At 42.6% G+C, this 21,293-nt stretch overlaps 1 protein-coding gene across 16 annotated transcripts in view; it reads left to right on the top strand.

Annotated features, from left to right (window-relative positions):
- The first annotated feature begins 1,848 nt into the window (after positions 1-1,848).
- The window catches only part of ZNF280D (zinc finger protein 280D), an 85,743-nt gene continuing 66,298 nt past the window's right edge, over positions 1,849-21,293 (top strand). For 9 of the 16 annotated variants that reach the window (XR_010590720.1, XR_010590721.1, XR_010590716.1 and 6 more), the window contains exons 1-2: positions 1,906-2,062; positions 9,964-10,112. Coding sequence is in view for 9 of the 16 variants with exons in the window: in XM_008164041.4 (XP_008162263.3) it covers positions 9,971-10,112 (142 nt within the window). In the remaining 7 variants the exon portion in view is untranslated. Of the gene's footprint in view, positions 2,063-2,410; positions 2,616-9,963; positions 10,113-19,706; positions 19,760-21,293 lie in introns of those variants that run through there. The other 7 variants (XM_065558250.1, XM_065558249.1, XM_065558247.1 and 4 more) reach the window with 6 other exon arrangements.

Here is a 21,293-nt window from a genome sequence, read left to right as displayed (position 1 = left end):
ATGTAGTGTTAAAGTTTCATATTTTGCATTCCATTAGTTCGCTATACTTGGCAGATTGTTGCACTTTGTATTTACTGTAGGTACAACTTTCCCTGAAGTGGAGTAATATTCTGATCATAGGTTTACGACAGAGGGAGTTATTGGTGATTGTGGTTGGTTGTATTGTGTGCGGAAAGCAACGTCCCAGTCTGGGCTTTCTCAGGGACCTATCTGTGCCTGGTGCTACAGATGCCGTTGGCTGTGCTGTGAACCTGGCTTACTCTGTGGCATACATCCTGCATCTGTAGACCTGGTACACAGTGCAATCTAGGTTTCCTGGTGCAGGGCATCAGTCTCTTTCTGTCATTTGGGCTTCCTGTGGGTTTGGTTCATGCGGTGGCCTGAGTCTCTTAATAATGGGAGGGCAGCTCACGCCATGGCATGCAGCCCCCTTCCCCCACAGAGGGTCTGGGCTGCGCTCAAGGCCTGCAGGGCTGCGGAGGCAGGAGCTGTGGGGGGCAGCTTTGGGGGGCCCCACATGCCCAGAGTGGCCTGGGGGGTTAGCGGGGGGCCCGGCCCCAGCCCACTCCGCTCCCCCCGCCCCAGCTGTGTTGCTCGGGGGAGGGGGTCCGCCTCCATCCCTCCCCCCCCCCACTCATTGACACAGCAGGGAGCCAGCGGAGTGGAGCAGGATGGGGCTGGGTTGCTCTGCTTCCTGCCACGGCCAGTGAGAACTGGGGTAGGCCTGACCCCTGCTGCCAGCGCCAGGCCCCCCTGCTCATCCCCTGGGTGCGCGTCCATTGCTGGGGGAGGGGGCTTGGGAAAAGGGGTGGAAATAGGGTGACCAGACAGCAAGTTTGAAAAATCAGGACAGGGGGGTAATAAGTGCCTATATAAGAAAAAGACCCAAAAATCGGGACTGTCCCTATAAAATCGGTACATCTGCTCACCCCAGATGGAAAATGGGGGCAGGAAGAGGTGGGGCTGGGGCAGAGAGAGTTGACCCTGGCCCCGCAACCCGCTAGGAACGTCCCTGCCCCTTGCAGTGGGAACACCCCACAGGGGGACTAGCTGGGGGATGGAGCTGGCTGCTGGCGCGGGCACTGCCACATACGAAGAACGCAGCTGCATAAGGCACCACGAAATCTGGGCAGTAGTATAGCTGGGGGGGAGCAGCCGCTCCCCCACTGAGCACATGTGGTGCCTTGTCAATTTCCTGGTGCCTTTGTACTCACCCGGGGCAGCGATTTAAAAAAAAAAAAAAAAAAGGTGCCACCCGCTGTGGTGCTTTTATTTTACTCACCCGGCGGTGCTCCGGGTCTTCGGCGGCAGGACCTTCACTCGCTCTGGGTCTTCAGCAGCGGGACCTTCAGTGCCGCTGAAGACACCCGGAGCGAGTGAAGGGCCTGCCGCTGAAGACCTGGAGCACTGCCAGGTGAGTAAAATAAAAGCACCACAGCGGGTGGCACCTTTTTTTATATTGCTCCCCTGTTCCCTCCACCTGGCTACTCCACTGAATTTGGGGCAATTTGGTGCAGCTGCATATTCTGCGCATGCCTAAGGCTGGCCCTGATGGCATGTGTCCCATGGGTGGTGGTGGCTGTATCTCTATGGGAGCTGTGATGAGTAGAGTATGGAGGGATGGCTTGCTCTGAGTCCTGCCCCAGGTGGGAGAGAGGGGAGAAGTACTGTGTTGCAGTAGAGTTCCCCCGGCCAGGGAAAGCTCCGAGGGTGCGGCCTACAGGCCAGGCCTGCCCTGCGCCACTGTAGGGTGTGAGGCCAGGCACATGGCGCTGCGTGCATTGTGCCGGCCGCCCCCGCGCTGCCCCGCCCCCACCCCGCTGCCTGCCGGAAAGAAGGCGCTTCTGTGGGGCTGACCTGCACTTTACCCATCAGCCAGCGCGCCGGGTTCGGCAAACACCCCCCCTCCTTTCCCAGTAGCGGCGGCTGCAGTAGCAGGAGGCTGAGGTTGGGCGCCGCGGATAGGCAATGTGAGGATCCTCCGCCGGAGCCGCCCCCTCCCATCCCCCAGTCAGTCAGGGAGTGAGCGAGCCTGCCGCGGCCTCTTCACACGCGCAGCACGGTAAGCCGGCCCGCTCCTTCTGTCCCCTCCGCGCAGGGACGGCCTGCTCGGGGCCTTCCCGTGCGGAGGGAGTTGCTGCTGCTGCTTAGCGGCGGGTGGGCCACCGGTGGGATTGTCGCCTATGAGACCGACGCCATCTTAGCTCGGAGCGTGGCCTTGTAGCGCCCCCCCCCCCTTGCCCGGACCGGCGAGCTCTGGGACTCGCAGGCTTTCTAGCGAGCCTGTTAGTCTCCGCTTAAAGCGGGGGACGGGAGCTTCCTGGGCTCCTCCTGCCGTGTCCGCGCTTTGTTGGTGCCTCCCGTATAGTTGTGAATGGGTGTTACTGATCCTCCCTCCCCGTTCTTCTAGCTGTGCAAGCAGGTTTCTGATCCCCATACACCCCCTTCCTGCCCGACGCCAAACCCAGCCCTAGTTCCAGACACCTGGGGTCACGGAGTGTCAGAGGGACATGTTGAGGCCACGTTAAAGAGAACGGTTCCAGAGAGAGCCACACTGCTGCCCCAGGCTCTCTGCGCCCTGCCCTGGCTTCACCTCACACCCATCTGAGCTTGGGGTGAGAACTTCTCATTTGTTTACAATAGGTAACGTTGCCTTTCTTTAGGAGACATGACAGTGAGGCAGGAAAGTGCTTTTTAAAAGGAAGTTTCACCACTGGGTTGGATGCTTATTTTTTTTTAATTTGCATCAAACTTAAATTTCATCATTTAGTTTCTTTTAAGTATGTTCATCACTAACCCAATGTTTGACAGCCTCTAAAACAAAACAAGACCATGCAAACCATGACATTGCCCTAGTTGATTGTCTGTATGACATTAAATCATGCTAATTGAAGTAGAATGGACCAGTTGTAAAGTGGTGGCCGGGTGGATGATTTAGGTTGAACTTTGGGCTTGTGATGTAAAATTTAGCTTTGCTTCTTAAAGCAACTTTTAAAGGGCAAATGTTAAAGTTTAACAGTCAGTGTCATTACATCACACAGATAATTTAACTATTGTCCAGACAAATTGACAGACAAGCAAGGCCAATCTGAAAAGCTTTACTATCGTGAAATAGATGCCTCCATTCTCTTCTCTGCAAGGATAGTTGCTTCCTGATTTCATAAAAGGATTTATAGGTCCATGGAAACTATCCATGTTGGAATTTCCTCAGAACACTGAGGGTGGTAACATATCAACTATAAATTGCTGAAGGATTTCAGTAACTTTTTACATTTTTGTAGCTTGGCATGTCAAAAACAAAGATGACATTTTTATAGCCTTAGTTTACACACACAGTTTTGCAAAAGTTCTTTCCCCTTCTCCACTTCTTATTTCATATTTCTCAAACACCTGTTTTAATTTTTTTTAGTTTCTTTTAAGTATGTAAACACTCAAACTTATTATTACACTCCACAATAAGGATGGGAACATGTATATTTAGTAAGCCTATTACAGCTGTGCTGAGTGTACATCTATGGTATTAAAGTGGAGATATAACAGCTATGCAGAGAAGCAAAAACTCGTATTCCATCATGAACTTAGTTTTAACTTGATTTTGCTCAATAAGATACGGAGTTGATTTTTTGACTTGCATCAGGCTCAAGCAGTCTGATTATTACAGTTGAGTAATATCATCCTAAAAGTTGATGCAGTTGTGGCTGCTGTAATGAACATTCATGACTAGTGTTAAGTTTTTGTTGTTCAGAAATGTAGCAGTATTGGCCAGTTTTTTTTTCTAGCTGCTCATACTTATTTTTAATTTTTTTCAGCAATCCTCTTCTTTCGAGAAGTTTTGTCATTCCATGAAGAAAACTTGAAACTTGTTTTAAAAGTTAAAACTTAGAACACTTCCATGTTTCTAAGAAAATGAAGTTTACTCCACAGTTCTAATCTGTCATGCATAGGATTTAAGTTTAGGTGATGCTTTTAGTTCTTAACATTTGCTGTGTCAGGATCCCACTTCCCATTTGGTAGTGTGGAAAGTATAGCATACTCATGACTCCAGCACACGTTATCAAAACCCACAGATTGAAAACCTATTATCTACAGTGCTTGGCTTAAATATATTCTCTGTTTCTAGGATCAAGAGTAATAGTTCTGTTAACATTGAAAGAAACCAGTAGGCTCATGCAATGAGTTATCTGCTTTAGCCTATTTAAAAAGCATAAACTTTACAAGACTATTTGTGTTCTGAATGAGCTAGTAGTACCATGGTAAAAGAAATGTGAGGTGCATATACAGCAAGATATCTGATTCATTTGCCATTGAAAGATGACAGTACCACAGACTGCTGTGTTGATGATTTGTCCGTCAGGCTGTAAGAAAAGTGCAGATTGCGATTTTGCTGCGCAAACTTAAACTTTTAACACACGCTACAATTTTGTATTGTTTCTGCAAGTTTCAATAACTTTGTGACCTGGCACGCGGCATTGCACTGCTACCAAATTTTTTTAAAGCTTTTTTATGGTACTTGAAATGACTGTTACTTTTGAACCAAAAAAAAATCAACAACTTTCATACAGCCTTACTTATCAGTCCTTTATTTTAAGGATATCCCTAGAAAAGGTGGAAGAAATTTCTTGAAAGAGGTAGATATGGAGTGTTTGACATGAAGTGTTTAAACAACATATGACCTCACTTTTAAATTAACTGGATGATATAGGCCCTCTGCTTATCCTCGGAAATAACACTGTTATCATATGTGTTTCCACTACAATTATATTGTAGTATATGAGTTACTTTGCCTATATTTATTTCTCAATCACATTCCTGGTGCAAATGTGTATAGTTTTAATTCAACAAATTGCTTTATAAACAAAAGTCAAATAATAGTTATTCTCGAAAATGCAGTCAATATCCAGTCAGTGAAAATCCATATTAACCCTTGTAGAAGCCTAAGAAAAGAGATGTGTGGTGCACATTGCCTTAAAGCCTGGTGAATTCTGCCTCTGCACCATTAAAGGAAGTGAATTTCAGAAGAAGTCCTCTTACTGAGAAGAAGGGAAACTTAATAGAGAAGAAAGCAAACCGGTCTTGCAGATGCCTTGCCTTTTTAATTATTGGTATTTTTAAATAAAGAGTTAAAAAAAAAAAACCCAGCACCTTGCCCCCCAAAAACCCTACCTTGGGAACTTGCCTTAAAAAAAGCTGTTAGAAGGGCACTCTTCTGGGTGCAAAAACAAGGACTCAGAGTTAGTAAGTGCTACATTTCCAGTTGCTTGTGCAATTTTGATTTTGCGACCTAGTGTGTATGCATTATGATACAGTCTTGAATTACATGATCACATACAATTTTTATTCCCACAAGATCCGTGCTTGATTCAGTACATGGTATAGACACATTAAGGTGGCAGAATTAAGGCTGTGTGGGCAATATTAAATCTGGCATTTTCTAAATTTTGTGTGTGACTGCAACCTAAACTTTCTGTTATTGTAACTTTTCATCCAATATATAGAGTCTCATTAAAGTCAACATCTTGGATTGCGACCAGAAGTGATTTATTTAATAAAAAAAAAAAAGTTGGTAAATCTGATGTAATGTGCCGTGTGGCTAATATCTTTTCATCAGTTAGCTTTGCTGAATGTTAACTGCACTACCTGAAGCTTCTAGATGGTCTTCAAGAGTCAAGTGCACTGCAGTAATTTGTGACTGCCAGACTAAAGTCAAGGATAGCTGATGCGAAGTCTGAGTCTGACACTTGCATATGGCTAGGCATGCGTATCCATTTGTTTCAAAGTGCCAGCAATACCACCTAAGATTGTAGAAGCAGCTTGAGATTCACAAGCATGTGAAACAGCCAACCTTTCGAATAAAGGGTGGATTTACTCCCTCATTAATAAAAATAGAAGCAGTCCCAGATGTATTTGCCAGATACTTCTCCCACCCGCCCCTTCACAATTTCTAAGATTGCTACCCCCTTACTCAGATTAAAACATGAATGAGAGCTGCTTGAACCTTAATCTTGGCCAAATGTTGGAAAAGCAATGGATCTGAGAGAAATAAGGCAGATAATTTGGGTAAAATGGCTGTCATTTGCATAGCAGTAGCACTCTAGCCCATGTGTGTCTTTTCCCTTCTCTTTCACTTGCTGAACAAAGGGTTGATAAGAATAGTCTTGCAGTAGCTAAAATGAGTACCCAAAACCATTCCCTGGGATCTGTTATTCAAGAACCGGTCAGAAACATGCCTCATGCTCTTTTCACAGTTTGTGTGCACAAACACGATTGACTTTAATAAAGGCTGATTTAAAAAAAAAAAAAAAAAGAAAAGTGGCTTCAATGCCTGGTCATTGTTTGTTCCTAGGAGAGTATCAGCTAATGAAACCAGGTCTATTGCTGTACTATGTCCAAAGGGTAAAGGAAATTAACAGACTCTAAATATGTCCAAAATGTCCTAAATGGAATTTTTTGACAACAGGGAGATTAATATAATATATGGAGATGTACCTCTCTCATAGAGCTGGAAGGAACCCAGAAAGGTCATTGAGTCCAGCCACCTACCTTCACTAGTAGGACCAAGTACTGATTTTGCCCCAGATCCCTAAGTGGCTCCCCTCAAGGATTAAACTCACAACCCTGGGTTTAGTAGGCTAATGCTCAAACCACTGAGCTATCCGTCCCCCAGTATAGTAGAGCTAACAGAGAGAGCATATCTTGACACTTGATCACATATGCTTACTCACCACAGTTTATATATTCAAGAACAAGGAATCATCCTGTCCTAGCAAGCCATTGATTTTGGGACTCTGGTTTAAAATACTCCTTACAGAGAACTCTGTATTAAAATTAAGTCCATTAATCATCATAAGCAGACTACCAAAATGCCTTCACATGTGATTGATCTGCAACATGAACGATAGGAGGCAGTGGTGCAACCATGATAGAAGTTTATTTTCAGTCACCAAAATCTGACCAGCTGAATGTGTGAAGATAGTTTCAGAGGTCATGAGATCACAAACTAATCCAGAAGTGTTTCTAGAGCAAATATGGATAATGAAGTCTTTCCAGTACTGCAGTAGGAAAAAACAATAAACTTGTGGAAATTTTTCAGTGCAGTATGGGAGCCTGTACATTAACTTTGTTCTGATATCACCCCCATTAACGGACATTCACAAGTGAATGTATAAAACGAAACAGTGGAGCTGGTTGAAAATTTTCAAATAAAATATGGTCTGTTTATGAACATTTTTAAATAAACAGAGTTTTTAGAAACTTCTTTTTTCAGAAAAGTTGTTTGACAAAACTTTTCAACCTGCTCTATTCAGCTGGTTCAGGAGTGAAGCTTTTGAGCTAGCTGAATAATTTAAGGAAGCAAAGAATCTTCACAGCAACGATTCCTTTCACTCAAACCAGGGTCTTTGTCAAAGCAGTGGAATACTTTGCTGAAGATGTACTTAAATAAACTGCTTATACAATTCAAGGAACTTTTGTACTGGCTATATGGTGATCCTGGTGGTGAAGCTGTTCAGTTAGTTTTCTTTAACTGGCTGACAAATTTGACACAGGTTGTGGTTTCAGATAAAGCAACAACTTACTATTTCAATGATCCTGATTGTGGATGCTTCTGAACCAACTGAACAATTTCACAGAGGTCCCAGTCTTTGGCAAAGTAACCATTATTGTGTTGAAGATCTTTTCTGACACAATACAAAGACCATTTGCCTAGCCAAATCCATTCTCCGCCCACCGTATTAGACCCCAATATATTGCAGGAATGTTTTTGGTCGCATATGTCAAAGAGCAGTTTTACTTCTTTTCCCTATCCTATTTAGGAAGTCTTACACATGCTATATTGGAGAACGAAAGTAGCCAACGTAAAAAACTTTCTCCATTGGCTTCCATAATGTATAAAAATCAGTTATGATGAGTGATTTGTTTTGGTAATTTAAAAAAAAATGATAACCCCAGGGAGCTCTCAAACTCTCACCATGAACTCATGGTTTTACTTTCTGCAGGATGTAATTTTCAGAATAGAAGGGCCCGAAAATTCATGAGGCTCAGAAAGTGAACTCTTTCTTTAGCCAGTTTTTAATTAACCAGTATTCTTGAAACTTCTCAGAGGATTCAGGCTTTACTCAGATTATATGATGAAAGTTTGGTGGAAGTTACACTGTGCTTTTCAAATAAAATGCATACATTTCATCACAGTAGCATTCAGTATACTTTGTGTTGATCAAATCCCCATTTTTTAACATCACCTCCCCATCTCAATTTAAGTTACTATAATATAGTAAGGTTAATGCTTGGGAAACATGACTATATGCTAAGTGCACAATCTTTGGCCCATTTGTGCATTCTGCAGCACAAGTGGGGGAGTGCAAAACTGACATAATTGCCATGCCAAGGATTCCTGTTGTGGGGGAATAAATCAATTTTGAGGTATAGATTACTCCACCATCCAAAGGGAGCTGGGGATGGTACTTCTGTGCTCTGGCAAGCCCATGCCGGCATAAAGGCCCCTTTGGGAAACATTACCAGCTGTTGTAGCTTATTGCAGGCTATGCCATAGCTAGCATATAATGGGCCTCAGGATCAGAGAACCATAAGCACCTATTTTGTGGCTACCGCTTATTGCTGCATCTAGTGAGTTAGGCAGCTAAGGATTGCGTTTAACTAAAGTCAAATGTGTTTGGGTTGTTTTTTTCCTGCTCTCATTGATGCTGCCAGATAGTTGACGCAGCATGTGAAACACTTGTTTCTAGGATAGTTTTGAATTCTTTATGCAGAACTTATTTAAAATTCAATAAGAATCAGGAGTCTTTAAAATAAGGAAGTTCTTTCTCTGTGTCAATAAATTTAGACCTGTACTATCATGGGACTAAAGAGATGAAACTGTGGTGGAGAAAGAACAAGATATAGGCACAATTCAGATTTCCAGTTTGGTGGTAATAAAATCTTGTTTTAACTTGTTCAGTTGAACAGTTATTTAATCTGTTTCTTAATGATGTTTTCATGCATTAAAGACTGTATTCCTGTCTTATAATATTTCATAATTCTTTTAAGTATAAAGTGTAGGCCAGGGCTGAACAAATTGTAAGTCCATTTGCCTCATGTGGTACATTACAGAAATTAAAAACAGTGGTCCCTTCCCTAAAGAGTTGACGGTCTCTAATTTAGACAGATCATGAGGCTAGAGAAAATAAGAGGATAAGAAAATGACAGAAAAGGGTTAAACCAAAGAAAAATAGTGCAAGACAAAATGCATAGAGGAAATCATATGAATTCTCATATTCTAGTAGAGACTGCACTAGGGTGAGAAGTGAGGAATGGACAACATGACTGGGTCTGCACTGAGCTTTTGCTTAATTTCCAATGGGTGCACTGCCAGTGGGAAATCTCCACAAGTAGATAAGGCAAGATGCTGTGGTGAAAACAATGGTGCCTTTCTTAGAGCAAGTCTAAAGGAAGGTGATGATAATGCCAAGGGCATCTTGTCAATCAATATTGAGAGCTCTAGTGTAGATTTGGCCCTGTAACTGGGTGTCAGTAGTAGGAAACAAGACAGAAGTTGGTTTGAAGGAGGGATTTGAAGGAGCTTTAGGACTTTTGGCACATAGAAAGAGGGATTTAGTTCTGGATGTTGCAGAGTGTGTGGGAATAAAAAGAATAAAATGATTGCAAGAGTGGAGTAGGATGCAAAGGGAATGATAAAGCAAGGAGAATGAGCAGAGGTGGGTTTTAATAGGTCTGCCCTAAAGTATTTAAGTACCTGGCGCCCAATACTAGAGACCACTCATATCAATGGAAGCAATATCAAACTCCTCATAATCTGTATCTGTATGAAGGCTACAACTCATAAGAGTGTTCTGTGGTCATGTTTGCATCAAACACAATCATTTTATTATTGAAAGGTGTGGGTTATTTGGCCGTTCCCCCCCCCCCACTTTCCATGACACGCTTGTATGATTATTTTTTATTATCTAGTACCAAAATGGCAGAACTGTTTATGGAATGTGAGGAGGAGGAGCTAGAACCGTGGCAAAAGAGAGTGAAAGAAGTTGAGGAGGATGATGATGATGATGATGAGCCAATCTTCATTGGGGAGATTTCAAGCTCCAAACCGGCCAGTACATGTAAGATAGCATTTTCTACATTATAAAACAAACCTTTTAAATATATATTCTTGGTATGATGAAGAATGGAAGTAGTAATTTAAAAAAATACTTTCTTTTGAAAAGACTAGATTTTGTATTGTCAGATAAGAGCTAATAAATTTAAATTCTTTTAATTCCTGATCATCTATACACTAAAAATACAACTGTCTCCTGGGATCCAAGTACAACACAGTTGCCTGCCCTTTGTCCTTCAGGTTAAAGAAAGGACATTTCAAGGCTTTAGTATACTTCGGGAGCTTGGTTAAGGTACAATTTACATGACAGAATGAAGTAATGTTATAACTGAAGTCTCCAACCTGGTTGTCTTTGTAGTGAAGATTGGAGCGGGCCTAGCCAGACATAATGTACATCAATGTAATCCATCCTTTTAAAAAGAACTAACTGAAAAAGAAAGTCTTTCTATCAGTGCAATCCTATCTAAATGGCTGGACACTTTTCTAATAAGGGAAAGGCAGATATCCTGTGTCTGCAAAAGACATAATCAGAGACGGGGAGAGTGTTAATATAGAAATAATCACTTCAAGGAACCTGTGTCAAATAAAGATGTTGCTATTAATAATCTGATATTAATTCAGTTGAAGTAAGAGTTCATGTTTATCAAGTTCTGTAGTTTTCTCCTAGTGCAGGGAATGAGTTAGGTGATTATGATGCCATCAGCTGTGTCAGAATTCCATGTTTGTCCTGTACTTGGGCCTTGCCAGGTAAGTAAAAGAGAAAATGATTTTTGTTACGTTTTTATTTTAAAATTTAAGTATTTGTAATCTTCTAAAATCTCTGTGTACTGATGTCTATGTATCTATATCACTTTCTGTTACTTATTTGGGGGTAGTAAGTTGTATTTTAAATGATACTTTTGGTATTTTAAAAATCCCTACTGTTCACTTTTTAAATATTAAAGAAGCATTGGTAGTATATTACCATTGATGTTAAGATAGTAGTCTCATTTAAAATACGTACTTTTTAAGGGTTTATCCTCCTGTGAATTTGAAATTATATTGGTTGGGAATCTGGGATAGCAAGTTATCTGCAGAGATAACTTTGGGGGTGTCAAAGATGGCTTGAACTGGAAAGGATATTTTTTAGAAAATGTTATTTGAGTAATGTTCCACATACTGTGTCTTCCAAACAATATCTTAAAAATGAAAAGTTGACCAAATTTGTGTTATAATAATTTTAAGATGTGGATTAAAGCACAGCTTTCAAAAGACCATTTAAAATAAATAGTTACATGGCATGCTGGATTATGCTGATGTATTTTTTTAAAAAATATTCTATACCATGCTATATATTTTTTTTTGAAGCGTTGATTAGTCCTTGTACATTGTAATGTAGACTTGCTAGTTGTTGTGCAAATCTGTCAGTGTGGGACAACATTTCAGTAGGAATCTGTGTATTTTATGTATGGATGGTGTTAATATGGAATATACCTATTTGGCATAAAATGGCAGTAGTATATAGGATTGGAAAAAATAATTCAGTGAGCTAACTTATTTTTAGTGTTTCATGTTTTCAGTTTTTATTTAAAAAAAATCCAGGAATTTTCCAGTGTTTATTTTCCAGGCATTAAAATTGGGATGAAATTGGGTTAAAAGTTAAAAATCAGGAAAAATTAGGGGGGAAAAAGAAAAACAAAAAATACATTTTACTACAGTATAATTGAAACCTTTTTTTAGTGTACAAAGGTATATTTTGTCTCTCTCAGAGCTAGTGGTTTTTCCAGAAATCCTGGTTTGTGTATGCTCCCATAATTTTCTTCAAAATATCCTCGCTCATGTTGAGCCTCTTGTTGTCGTGGAGATATGTGCTCTGAATCAAAAGATCCGGGGGGTACACTCAAAGCTCGCTGTGCCACTTGGCTGGAGTTGGAAGGGTATCTTGATGACTTTCAAAAAGCTAGCACATCCAGTTTTGCATTGTCTAGGTTAGGCAAGTTCATGTAATTATTAAATTTCCCGTTCAGAGTTGAAATTTCATCTTTAATGGCAAATGGTTGAAACACTCTGGCATAATGGTCATAGTCTGCTGCAAAATTCACCTTGCGGAAGGGATGCAACACTTGGATGACTTTCCAAAAAGAATCTTTGGCACCAAATACTTCTGGATTCAGATTACGGGACATGGTTGTCTCCCATTTCTCACTGAGTGTTGTGTTGAAGGTTTTGAACTCTTTTTTGGTTCTCTCATGTTCCGGGGTGGAAAGGATTTCCAGAAACAACTGGGTTTTTTTGCCATATGTTTCTCCTGCAACTTTTATGCTCAGTTCAGCTGATGTTTTGGTTGTCAGGATCCGATAAACGTCTGTATTGGCAAAAATGTTGCAAGTAGTTGGAGAAAACTCCGGTGTTTTCTGTGTGTCACTCAGTGATTCCACATTTTCAACAATGGTGTGCAGAATCTGGCGGTCATTTTGGTTATTTGCCAGTCTCTTTAGAGTGTCTCCTTTTAGAACCAACAAACTGAGGAGATGCATTAGCACAGTCCACATGTTCACATGACAGGCAGCAAAATACAAGTTCATCCACTGATCTGACACAACGGGTAGGTTATCGGCAGTTGGCTCTGCACTCGTCTCACACTGTGTAAAACAAAGCCTTCAACTTGTTTGCATGCTTGAAAACGGCCCTGAATCCAGTGATGCAAGATTTCACATCTTTCATTTCTTCTGTAGCCGTAGCTGCTGACAGCGCAACGTTAATCAGATGAGCAGGACAGGTAATACATAGCAGTTCCAGTTTCTGATTGAGTTTAATCTCCTGTGCAAACTTAGCCATCTAGGAAGCAGAATCTGTGTTAGTTATGGCTACATTTTCCCAAGTTAGTTGGTACATCTCAAACATGTCAATTATTGTTGTGTCAACAAAACTATCAGCAGAGGAGATGAATGTCACATCAAGACAAAACCATGCAGGTTTATTCACTTTGAAATTAAAAAATGAAAGCAAAACGCCAAAAATTGGACGGTTCAAAGCATCAGGAGACTTGTGAGAAATCAGACTAGACACCACATTTCCATCAATTTAGATACTAAAGCATGGTCATTTTCTTTCAGATATTTACGAGTGAGGTTATCTGCAATAGGAAAGGTTTTTCTGCTGTAGTAATGTCGCACAAAGTCACCCAGAGGCCTCCCTGCTATTAACAGTGACTGTCTGGTGAAACAAAGAGCATGCACAAATTCATTGACACAATCATGCTGTATCCTCTTTTTCATTAAAGTCCTGGTGAAAGCTCCTGGAGTGAGCTGCACTCCCCTGGGAACCCAGGAAGGAGGAAGTTTGGAGCCAGCCACAGAAAGGGTGGGACTGCCTGTGTGGGGATCCAGAGGAGCCCAGGCTTATCCATCCAAACCCGTAAGGAGATTGGCAGTACAGGAGGTGGATAAGGGGCATTACATAACTTTAGTTGTGGAGGACTGATTGTTTAAATTCAGTGCCACACTAAACAGACACAGAGAAATAGGCGAGCAGTGTCTCCTTGTGAGCCAGTCATAGTTTGATGTTTGATTGTTTGATTTTCTGACTTTCACCATGTGTGTGTTCTGTGTTTTACACTGTGGAACTGCTTCAGTCTCAGAGCTGCAGAATACAACAGTCACGTAAAGCTTTGTGGTTAACAAAAATAAGTACCCGAAAAAATACTGAGTGGATTGATAAAGTGGTGTAAATCAGTAAAAACTGAACTTTAATAAAAGAACAGATAATTTATCAGTGAAAATAGGTAAAAACTGAAAACGTGGAATGCTAATTTTGTAGCCACACTTTTTCCAGATGTAACTGAATGAGGGGCCTAACCCCACCCCACCCTGAAGTCAATGGAAACATTCACTTCACTTCCCATTCACTTCACTGAGCTTTGGATCAAGCCCTAGATGACTATATTCCTATCTGATAATGTTGTTGAAAAAATGATCATACAAGTCTAGGGAAACAAAATGAATATTAGGACATAACTTGACACTATAAGTGTGAGGAAGTGGCATTCCTTAATAAGGGCTTTCTTTAAATGAAGAGTTCTTAATTATAACTTGGAAAAAGTAATTTTCATTGACCATTTCACTGTTGTTTTTCCATTTCTCATTTAAAGATAAAAATATTAAGAAATGTACATGTTTTATGTGCTGTATAAACACTTCACAGAGGTGACAGAGGATTGTTTAGTAGGTCAACATTAATTCCCAGTTTACAGAAAGGGAAAGTGAGAGAGTGAATTAGTTAAGTGACTTACTCAAGGTAATACAGCAAATCACTGGAGGAATCAGGTTATAATTGAGAAGTTTCTGGCTTTGTACTTGGGCCTGGATTAAGTCAATCTGTGACCCTAAGCACACCATGACATGGTGTTCTCTGTAATGGTTGCTGTGGCTCAAACCCTGAGCCCTTGCCCCACGCTTGGAATGATAGCAGTGGGAAGTTGTCTCCTCTTCCAGAGAGGCAGTGGCATGGTACCATTTTCTGTTTCCTTAGAGCAACAGCAAGGAAACTCCCATTGGGAGCAGGAGATTTAGCAGCAGGGTTCCCATCTCCTTGTAAAGAGGCAGTAGTGGCAGCAGAGAGGGCCCTCTGCATCCATGGTGTATCTGCTAGTGTGGATGGGCTGGGACCACTGTACTCTTCTCCTTCTGCCATGCACAGAGTCCTCTGTTGGGTTGATACACTGGCGGAACCTCCAACAACAGTGGATCTTGGAATTACAAGTCATTGAGATGCACTGGGTATTTCATACCACCGAACTATTATTTCTGGCTGTCTGCAGAATAAGGCAGACTTCTTTGCATTGCTTGTGCTTGGGTTGTGTCTTCAAGATTTTCTTTGCTCTTATGAAGGATATACTTTCTTTTAAATGAAATCTGAGATTCTGATGTAAGCAGACTCAGCTCCAGGAACTAGGATCCCAGACATGGACCTACAGTGTCTGCCTTTATCCAGTTCTTCCCACATTCTGTCCCCCTTGTTGCTCCACAGACTCGCTGCCTCGGTAATATACAATTACTCTGCCAAATAGCGTGAAAATAGCTATGGGAGAGTGAATTAGATTCTTCTCTGGCTTATTAGAGAGACAAGATTGGGTGAGGTAATATCTTTTATTGAATCAGCTTCTGTTGATGAGAGAGACAAGCTTTTGAGCTTACACAGAACTCTTCTTCAGGTCTGGTAAACATACTCAGTGTCCCAGCTAAATACAAGGTGGAACAGATTGCTTAGTGTAAGTAGTTAACACGCATTTCAAGGGACCATTCTCTGGCTTGTCCATTATCAGCACAATAAGAAGGTTTCAATGTTCAGAATCTTGATTACTGTTGGTGATAAGCAAGTCAGAATGACCACAATTGTGTTTATCCCTCTTTACTTGTAAACTGAGCAAATCTGATGTAGAACCATTAAGAGCTTCCACTAGGGAAACTGCAGGATGCCATTTCTAATCACTTTTGTATGGACTTGTATTTTTGAAGTATATACCCATACTTTAAACATTGGGTTTGTCCAGAATACGGTGATTAATGCATCTAATGTACAAAGTGGCATGGGAAGTCTGAGAGAGTAGAAGAGGAGCTTGATTTTACTTCCTGAAATAGCTCCTCCCACAGTAAATTGCTCCCTTTTGCCATACTACAACATTAGTTCAGCTTTGTCTGGAAAGGAAGAGTACCATTTATTGAGTTACCTATACAATTTCCTATAGCTCATCCTACTACTGACCAGCCCCTGTGCTGCTTAGTTTGATATGTGACACAATAACAGTCTTATATGGTATGATTGTAGGTTGCTGTTGTTGGCTAAAAACAATATTCTACTTATATTTCTTAGATAAAATGTAGTTTATTAAACTTGCTTGCTACAACACTGTAAAAATAAAGTTTTGACAGTGATTAGTTGTAGTAAAATACAAATTAGAAGTCCACGTTGAAATTACAAGCTGTAGATTGATTATGTGGATTCAGTCATAAGCCTCCATGGAATTTGTTTTCCTTTTTTAAACTATTCATTCTGAATCTATATTCTTTTTAGTGATATGTCTTATGTGCAAGCCATTAAATGTTTCAGACATATAGAATACAAACCGAATGTTTATACCAAAATGCCTTAAGGTGAAAATATGCTTTGTGAACTACAACTGCCAGAATGGATTCTTCTTATATTTCACTAAATGGCTTGAGCAAGATCTTAGTTTGAATTCCAGAGTGGAATTAATGTTGATGTTTAGATAACAGGATTTGCCAACAGGTTTGCACGAGCACATATGTTTGCAAACATAAGGCCTGATCCTGCAACTCTTACTCCTAAATGCAGTCTTTATTCATGAGAGTAGTCCTATTTGATGTAAACATCTGTAGTTATTAATCAGGAGCATTTTCTGGATGTTTTAGGAAAACATAGGGTCTTGTTAAAGATCACAGAATCGTAGAAATGTAGGTCTTGAAAGGACCTTGAGAGGTCATCAGATCTAGCCCCCTCCAACGATGCAGGAACAAGTAAACCTAGACCATCCCTGACAATTGGTTGTCCAGCCTGTTTTTTAAATCCTCCAATATTGGGTATTCCACAACGTCCCTTATAGTTAGAAAGTTTTCCCAAATATCTAACCAAAATGTCCTTTGGTGCAGATTAAGCCCATTACTTGTCTGATGTTCAATGGACATGGAGAACAATTAATCACTGCCCTCTTCATAGCAGCCATTAACATATATGAAGACCAGGTTCCCTTCAGTCTTATTTTCTCAAGCCCAGGTTTTTTAACTTTTCCTCAGAGGTGAGGTTCTCTAAACCTCTGATCATTTTTGTTGCTCTCGTCTGGAGTCTCCAGTTTCTCCACAACTTTCCTAAAGTGTGGTGCTCAGAACTGGACACAGTAGTCCAGCTGGGGCACTCACCAGGGCCAAGTAGAGTGGGACAGTTACCACCTGTGTCTTACATACGACATTCCTATTAATACACCCCAGAATAGTAGCCTTTTTTGCAATTTTTTTTTAAATTGGGCTCTGAAAAGATGCCAGGTGTGACCTGAACTCCTGCCAAGAACTGTAAGATTGCCCAGGAGCGGGGGCTACCATAAGGGACCCAGTGGCAAAAGATTCAGACACTAACTCCAAGCCCCAGTTGAGGGCCAGTTGACCACAATTGGTGGAGAATACAGGTATGAAGCTCTATGCCCATTAAAAGGCACTGAGACAGAAACAGGTTCCTCACCAGCCCCTCGAGAGGGGGCCTCAGCCGATATGGATTTCAGACAAGATGAACGCTGGTGTAAGTGGATGGTGAGAGTGGCAACAACAGCAGGCCAACCAGCAGCGGCAATTCCAGCAATAGATGATGTAGTAGTGGACAACCCAGAAGCAAGCCCAAGCAGTGCAGCAGCAGCTGTTGAAAGAGTTTATTTCCCAGCAGCAAGAACATCTGAGGGAGGCCTCATAGGGACCAGTTTGCCAAAGGGACCTCTGCCACCCATGTCGGTGAAGTTAACTAAGATGGGCCCACATGATGATCTGGAAGCATTCCTCACCATTTTGAGAAGGAGGTGCTGGCCTCTCAGTGACCTATAATCGTGTGAAGACTGCTATTTTAGATTACCTGGGCATCAGCAAAGAGCTGCATCGGCAGTGCTTTAGAGCTGAGTTGTACTCCAAGGGGGAACATCCTTGGGTGGTGGTACAACAATTAAGAGTACTGCTGGTAGTGGCTTTGCCCAGAGGCATGCTCCAGGGCCCAGTTGCAGAGTTGGTCTTAATGGAGCAGTTTGTAATGGGCTGGGAGTGTCTGCTCTGGCATCATCCGGAGTCATTGTCTGGCCTCTGCCCACCCACCACCTAGGGCCACCAGCAGAGCAGGACACCTGCCAGCAGACCCCAAACCCTAGTAGAAGTGCAAGGCATGTACAGACCCCACTCCAGAGACACAGGACAACTGCATAGAAGGGGGAAGACCTCAGGGAGCTCATGTGAGTTATTGCCGAGATACCTGCCTAGTGGCACAAACAGCCAGGCTGGAGCCCTTGAGTATGGACACTCATCCCATTTTGGGGTTAAACCCACTCGCTGCCAGAAAGAAGCTCAGGGGAATGAGTCCGGTAATTAGCCACTCCTGTGATCTACAGGGGCATATGAAGAAGAGTGCTCGTTGACAGAATGCAAATATGCCCAGGGTTTGATGGCAGAAATGAAGGCCTGTAGTAGGTCTCTCCCAAAGTTGATGGTTCTGGTATGGGTCCAAGGGAAAGGGGTACTGGGACATGTGGACCGGGGGTGTTACTATTACCATCATCAGAATCTAAATTGATGACCTGCTGGCAGGACTTTTTTGAGGTTCTTAGACAAATTATCCTGGTACATGATGGTTTTAAGCTACCTGGCATGAGGAAGGAGATGAAGATTTACCTTGTAAATTTTCTCAAGCCATGAAAGACCCGGGAAACCCTTTTGATAGACCCTTGGCCGGCAAGCCCTGACCTAGGCCTTGAGGTATCTGCTTGCCTGAAATCTGTACCATTAAGTGAGGCCCTTTCACCAGATCAGAAGATCCAGTTTGATGCAAATAATCAGAGACTTTGCTCAGATATTCTCCACAAGTTTGTGAAGAACACAACAAAGCACAATGGCAGCTCATTAGGAAGAATTCTCTGGCCCTTACCAAAAAGAATGTGGGTCACAATATGTGAAGAGGTGCAGGCAGTGCTGAGAATGGAGGTTATGGAGGAGCCCTATAGTCTTGGACCCGAAAGTAGATGGCATGGTCCGATTTTGAAGAGATGTTCACAAGCTCAAGTCCATCACAAAGTTTGATGCCTCTCCAGTGCCAAGGGTGGATGAACTCTGATGGTTGGGCCCAGTGCAGTATCTCAGTATGGTTGACCTTACAAAGGGCTATTGACTGATTTCCCATCTCCATCCTCTCAGGAGAAGACCACACCCCTCCTGTTCCCTTTTGGCTATTTCCATTTTATAACTATGCTGTTCACTCCGCAAGGAGCGAGAGCGACTTTCCAGTGCCTTTGAACCAAATCTCACCGGCAATATGCAGAGGCTTACTTTGGCGACATTGTCATATATAGCTGTATGTGGGCAGACCACCTGTGGCACCTAAGGGCAGTACTGACATCCCTACAGGAGGCTTGGTCTGCAAAGTGTAAGTTGGCCATGGCAGAAGTGACTTATGAGGTAGGGGGTAGGAGGAAGCTTTGTGAAGCCTGTGTTAATATCCACAAGCTGAACTCATGCCCCACGCCTCGGACTAGGAGACACATATGTTGTTTCCTAGGCCTGGTGGGGCATTATGCCGGTTCATCCCCAACTTTGCATTGATCACAGCTCCCCTAATGTGCTAAAAGACAAAGATACCAAGAATGTCCTCTGAGATGACCGGTGTGGTGATGCTTTTCTAATACCCTGATGGCATGGCTGGGCCAGATGCCTGTACTCACCAACTTCACCTGTCAATTTATTCTCTATACAGATGCAACTGACATCAGCCTTTCAGTGGTGCTGTCCAGGACTTTGAGGGAGAATAGCACCCAATCCTATATTTAAGCAGGAAGTTGTTCCCCAGGGAAAGAACATATTCAAATATATATCAGAAGGAAGCTCTGGCTATCAAGTGGGCAGTAGACTTCCTCAGGTATTGTCTTCTGAATAGTCCCTTTTCCCTAGTCATAGACAACTTGCCCTTGTGGTGGCTAAACTTCTGGAAGGACTCAAATCCCTGGATTATGTGCTAGTATCTAGTGCTCCAGTCCAATAGGTTCTGAGTATAGCACCAAGCAGGTAAAGAGCATGCAAATGAGAATTTTTTTTCTTTAAACTAAATTATTAAGTTTTGTCAATTCTAGAGAAGGCTCAGGAACTTCAGAAAGACCTGACCAAGCTATGTGAATGGGCCTAGTATGGCTGATTAAATTAATTGTTGACAATTGTTGACCCAAAGTACTGCACATTGGAGGGAATAATTTGAATTACACCTCTACCCCCATATAACACGACCCGATATAACACTAATTCTAATATAACGCGGTAAAGCAGCGCTCGGGGGGGGGTGAGGCTGCACACTGTGGCGGATCAAAGCAAGTTTGGTATAATGCAGTTTCACCTATAATGCGGTAAGATTTTTTTGGCTCCCGAGGACAGCATTATATCGGGATAGAGGTGTACTTGTACTTGGTTAATTCTAAATATGCTTTGAAAAACAAAAAAGATAATGATGGCTTGGAATCATTGAGGACTAGTAAATGAAAACCGCTGCTAATTGTGCATGAGGGTCCACAAAAGCAAATGAAATGTTAGGAGGCATAAGGAATGGGATAAACTGTAATACTAAAAATATTTTATAAAGCCATTACATGAATCGTTTGTATATGCTCACTTGGAATACTGTGTTGAGTTCTGATAACTCTATTTAAAAAAATCTAGCAGAAATAGAAGAGGTCCAGACAAAAAGCAACTAAATACACTGGAATGCTTCCTTTTAAAGAAGGATCAGGGTGGGGAACCTACAGCCCGCGGGCCAGATCTGGCCCACTGCTTCATTTAAACTTGCCTGTGGCTAGTCTCTGTGCTGTGGGTCAGAAGCCCCAAGTCTTGGCGCTCCCCCCCATCCCCCCCGTGGGGCTGGAGCCGTGAGCGCTGGCTCACCCCACTGCGGGGGAAAGTGGGGGTTGCCAGGCCGTTAAAAGTCCAGTCAGCTCCGTGCAGCTCCCGGAAGCGACTGTCATGACCCTGTGACCCCTCGGTGGAGTCTCCAGCCCCACTCCGAGCCCACAGCCCCAGCCGGAGTCCTCATCCCCTCCTGCACCCCAGCCCAGAGCCCCTTCCCAAACCCTGAACCCCTCATTTCTGGCGCCACACCGGAGCCTGTGGGAAGCCCTGAGCCTCCACACCCACAGCCCCTCAGGGCTGGAGCCATGAGCGCTGGCTTGCCCCACTGTGTGTGTGTGGGGAAGCCAGGAGCCTCTGCACCACCATCCTTTGGGGCTGTGTGGCCCACGACTGATTTTTTCTGTGGGTCAGTGGCCCCTGATAGAAAAAAAGCTTCCCCACACTGGTTTAAAGAGTGGCCAGTTAAAAGGGGACAAAAAAGAGGAATAAAAAGTGAACAATATATAGAAGGGAAATTGGGCCCTCCTGTTTACTCATAAGTACATTGATGCTTTCAGTGA

Source organism: Chrysemys picta, chromosome 10, assembly GCF_011386835.1.
Source record: "Chrysemys picta bellii isolate R12L10 chromosome 10, ASM1138683v2, whole genome shotgun sequence".
In the NCBI taxonomy this organism is placed as follows: domain Eukaryota; kingdom Metazoa; phylum Chordata; order Testudines; family Emydidae; genus Chrysemys; species Chrysemys picta.
This window is presented reverse-complemented; position numbering and strand designations above follow the sequence as displayed.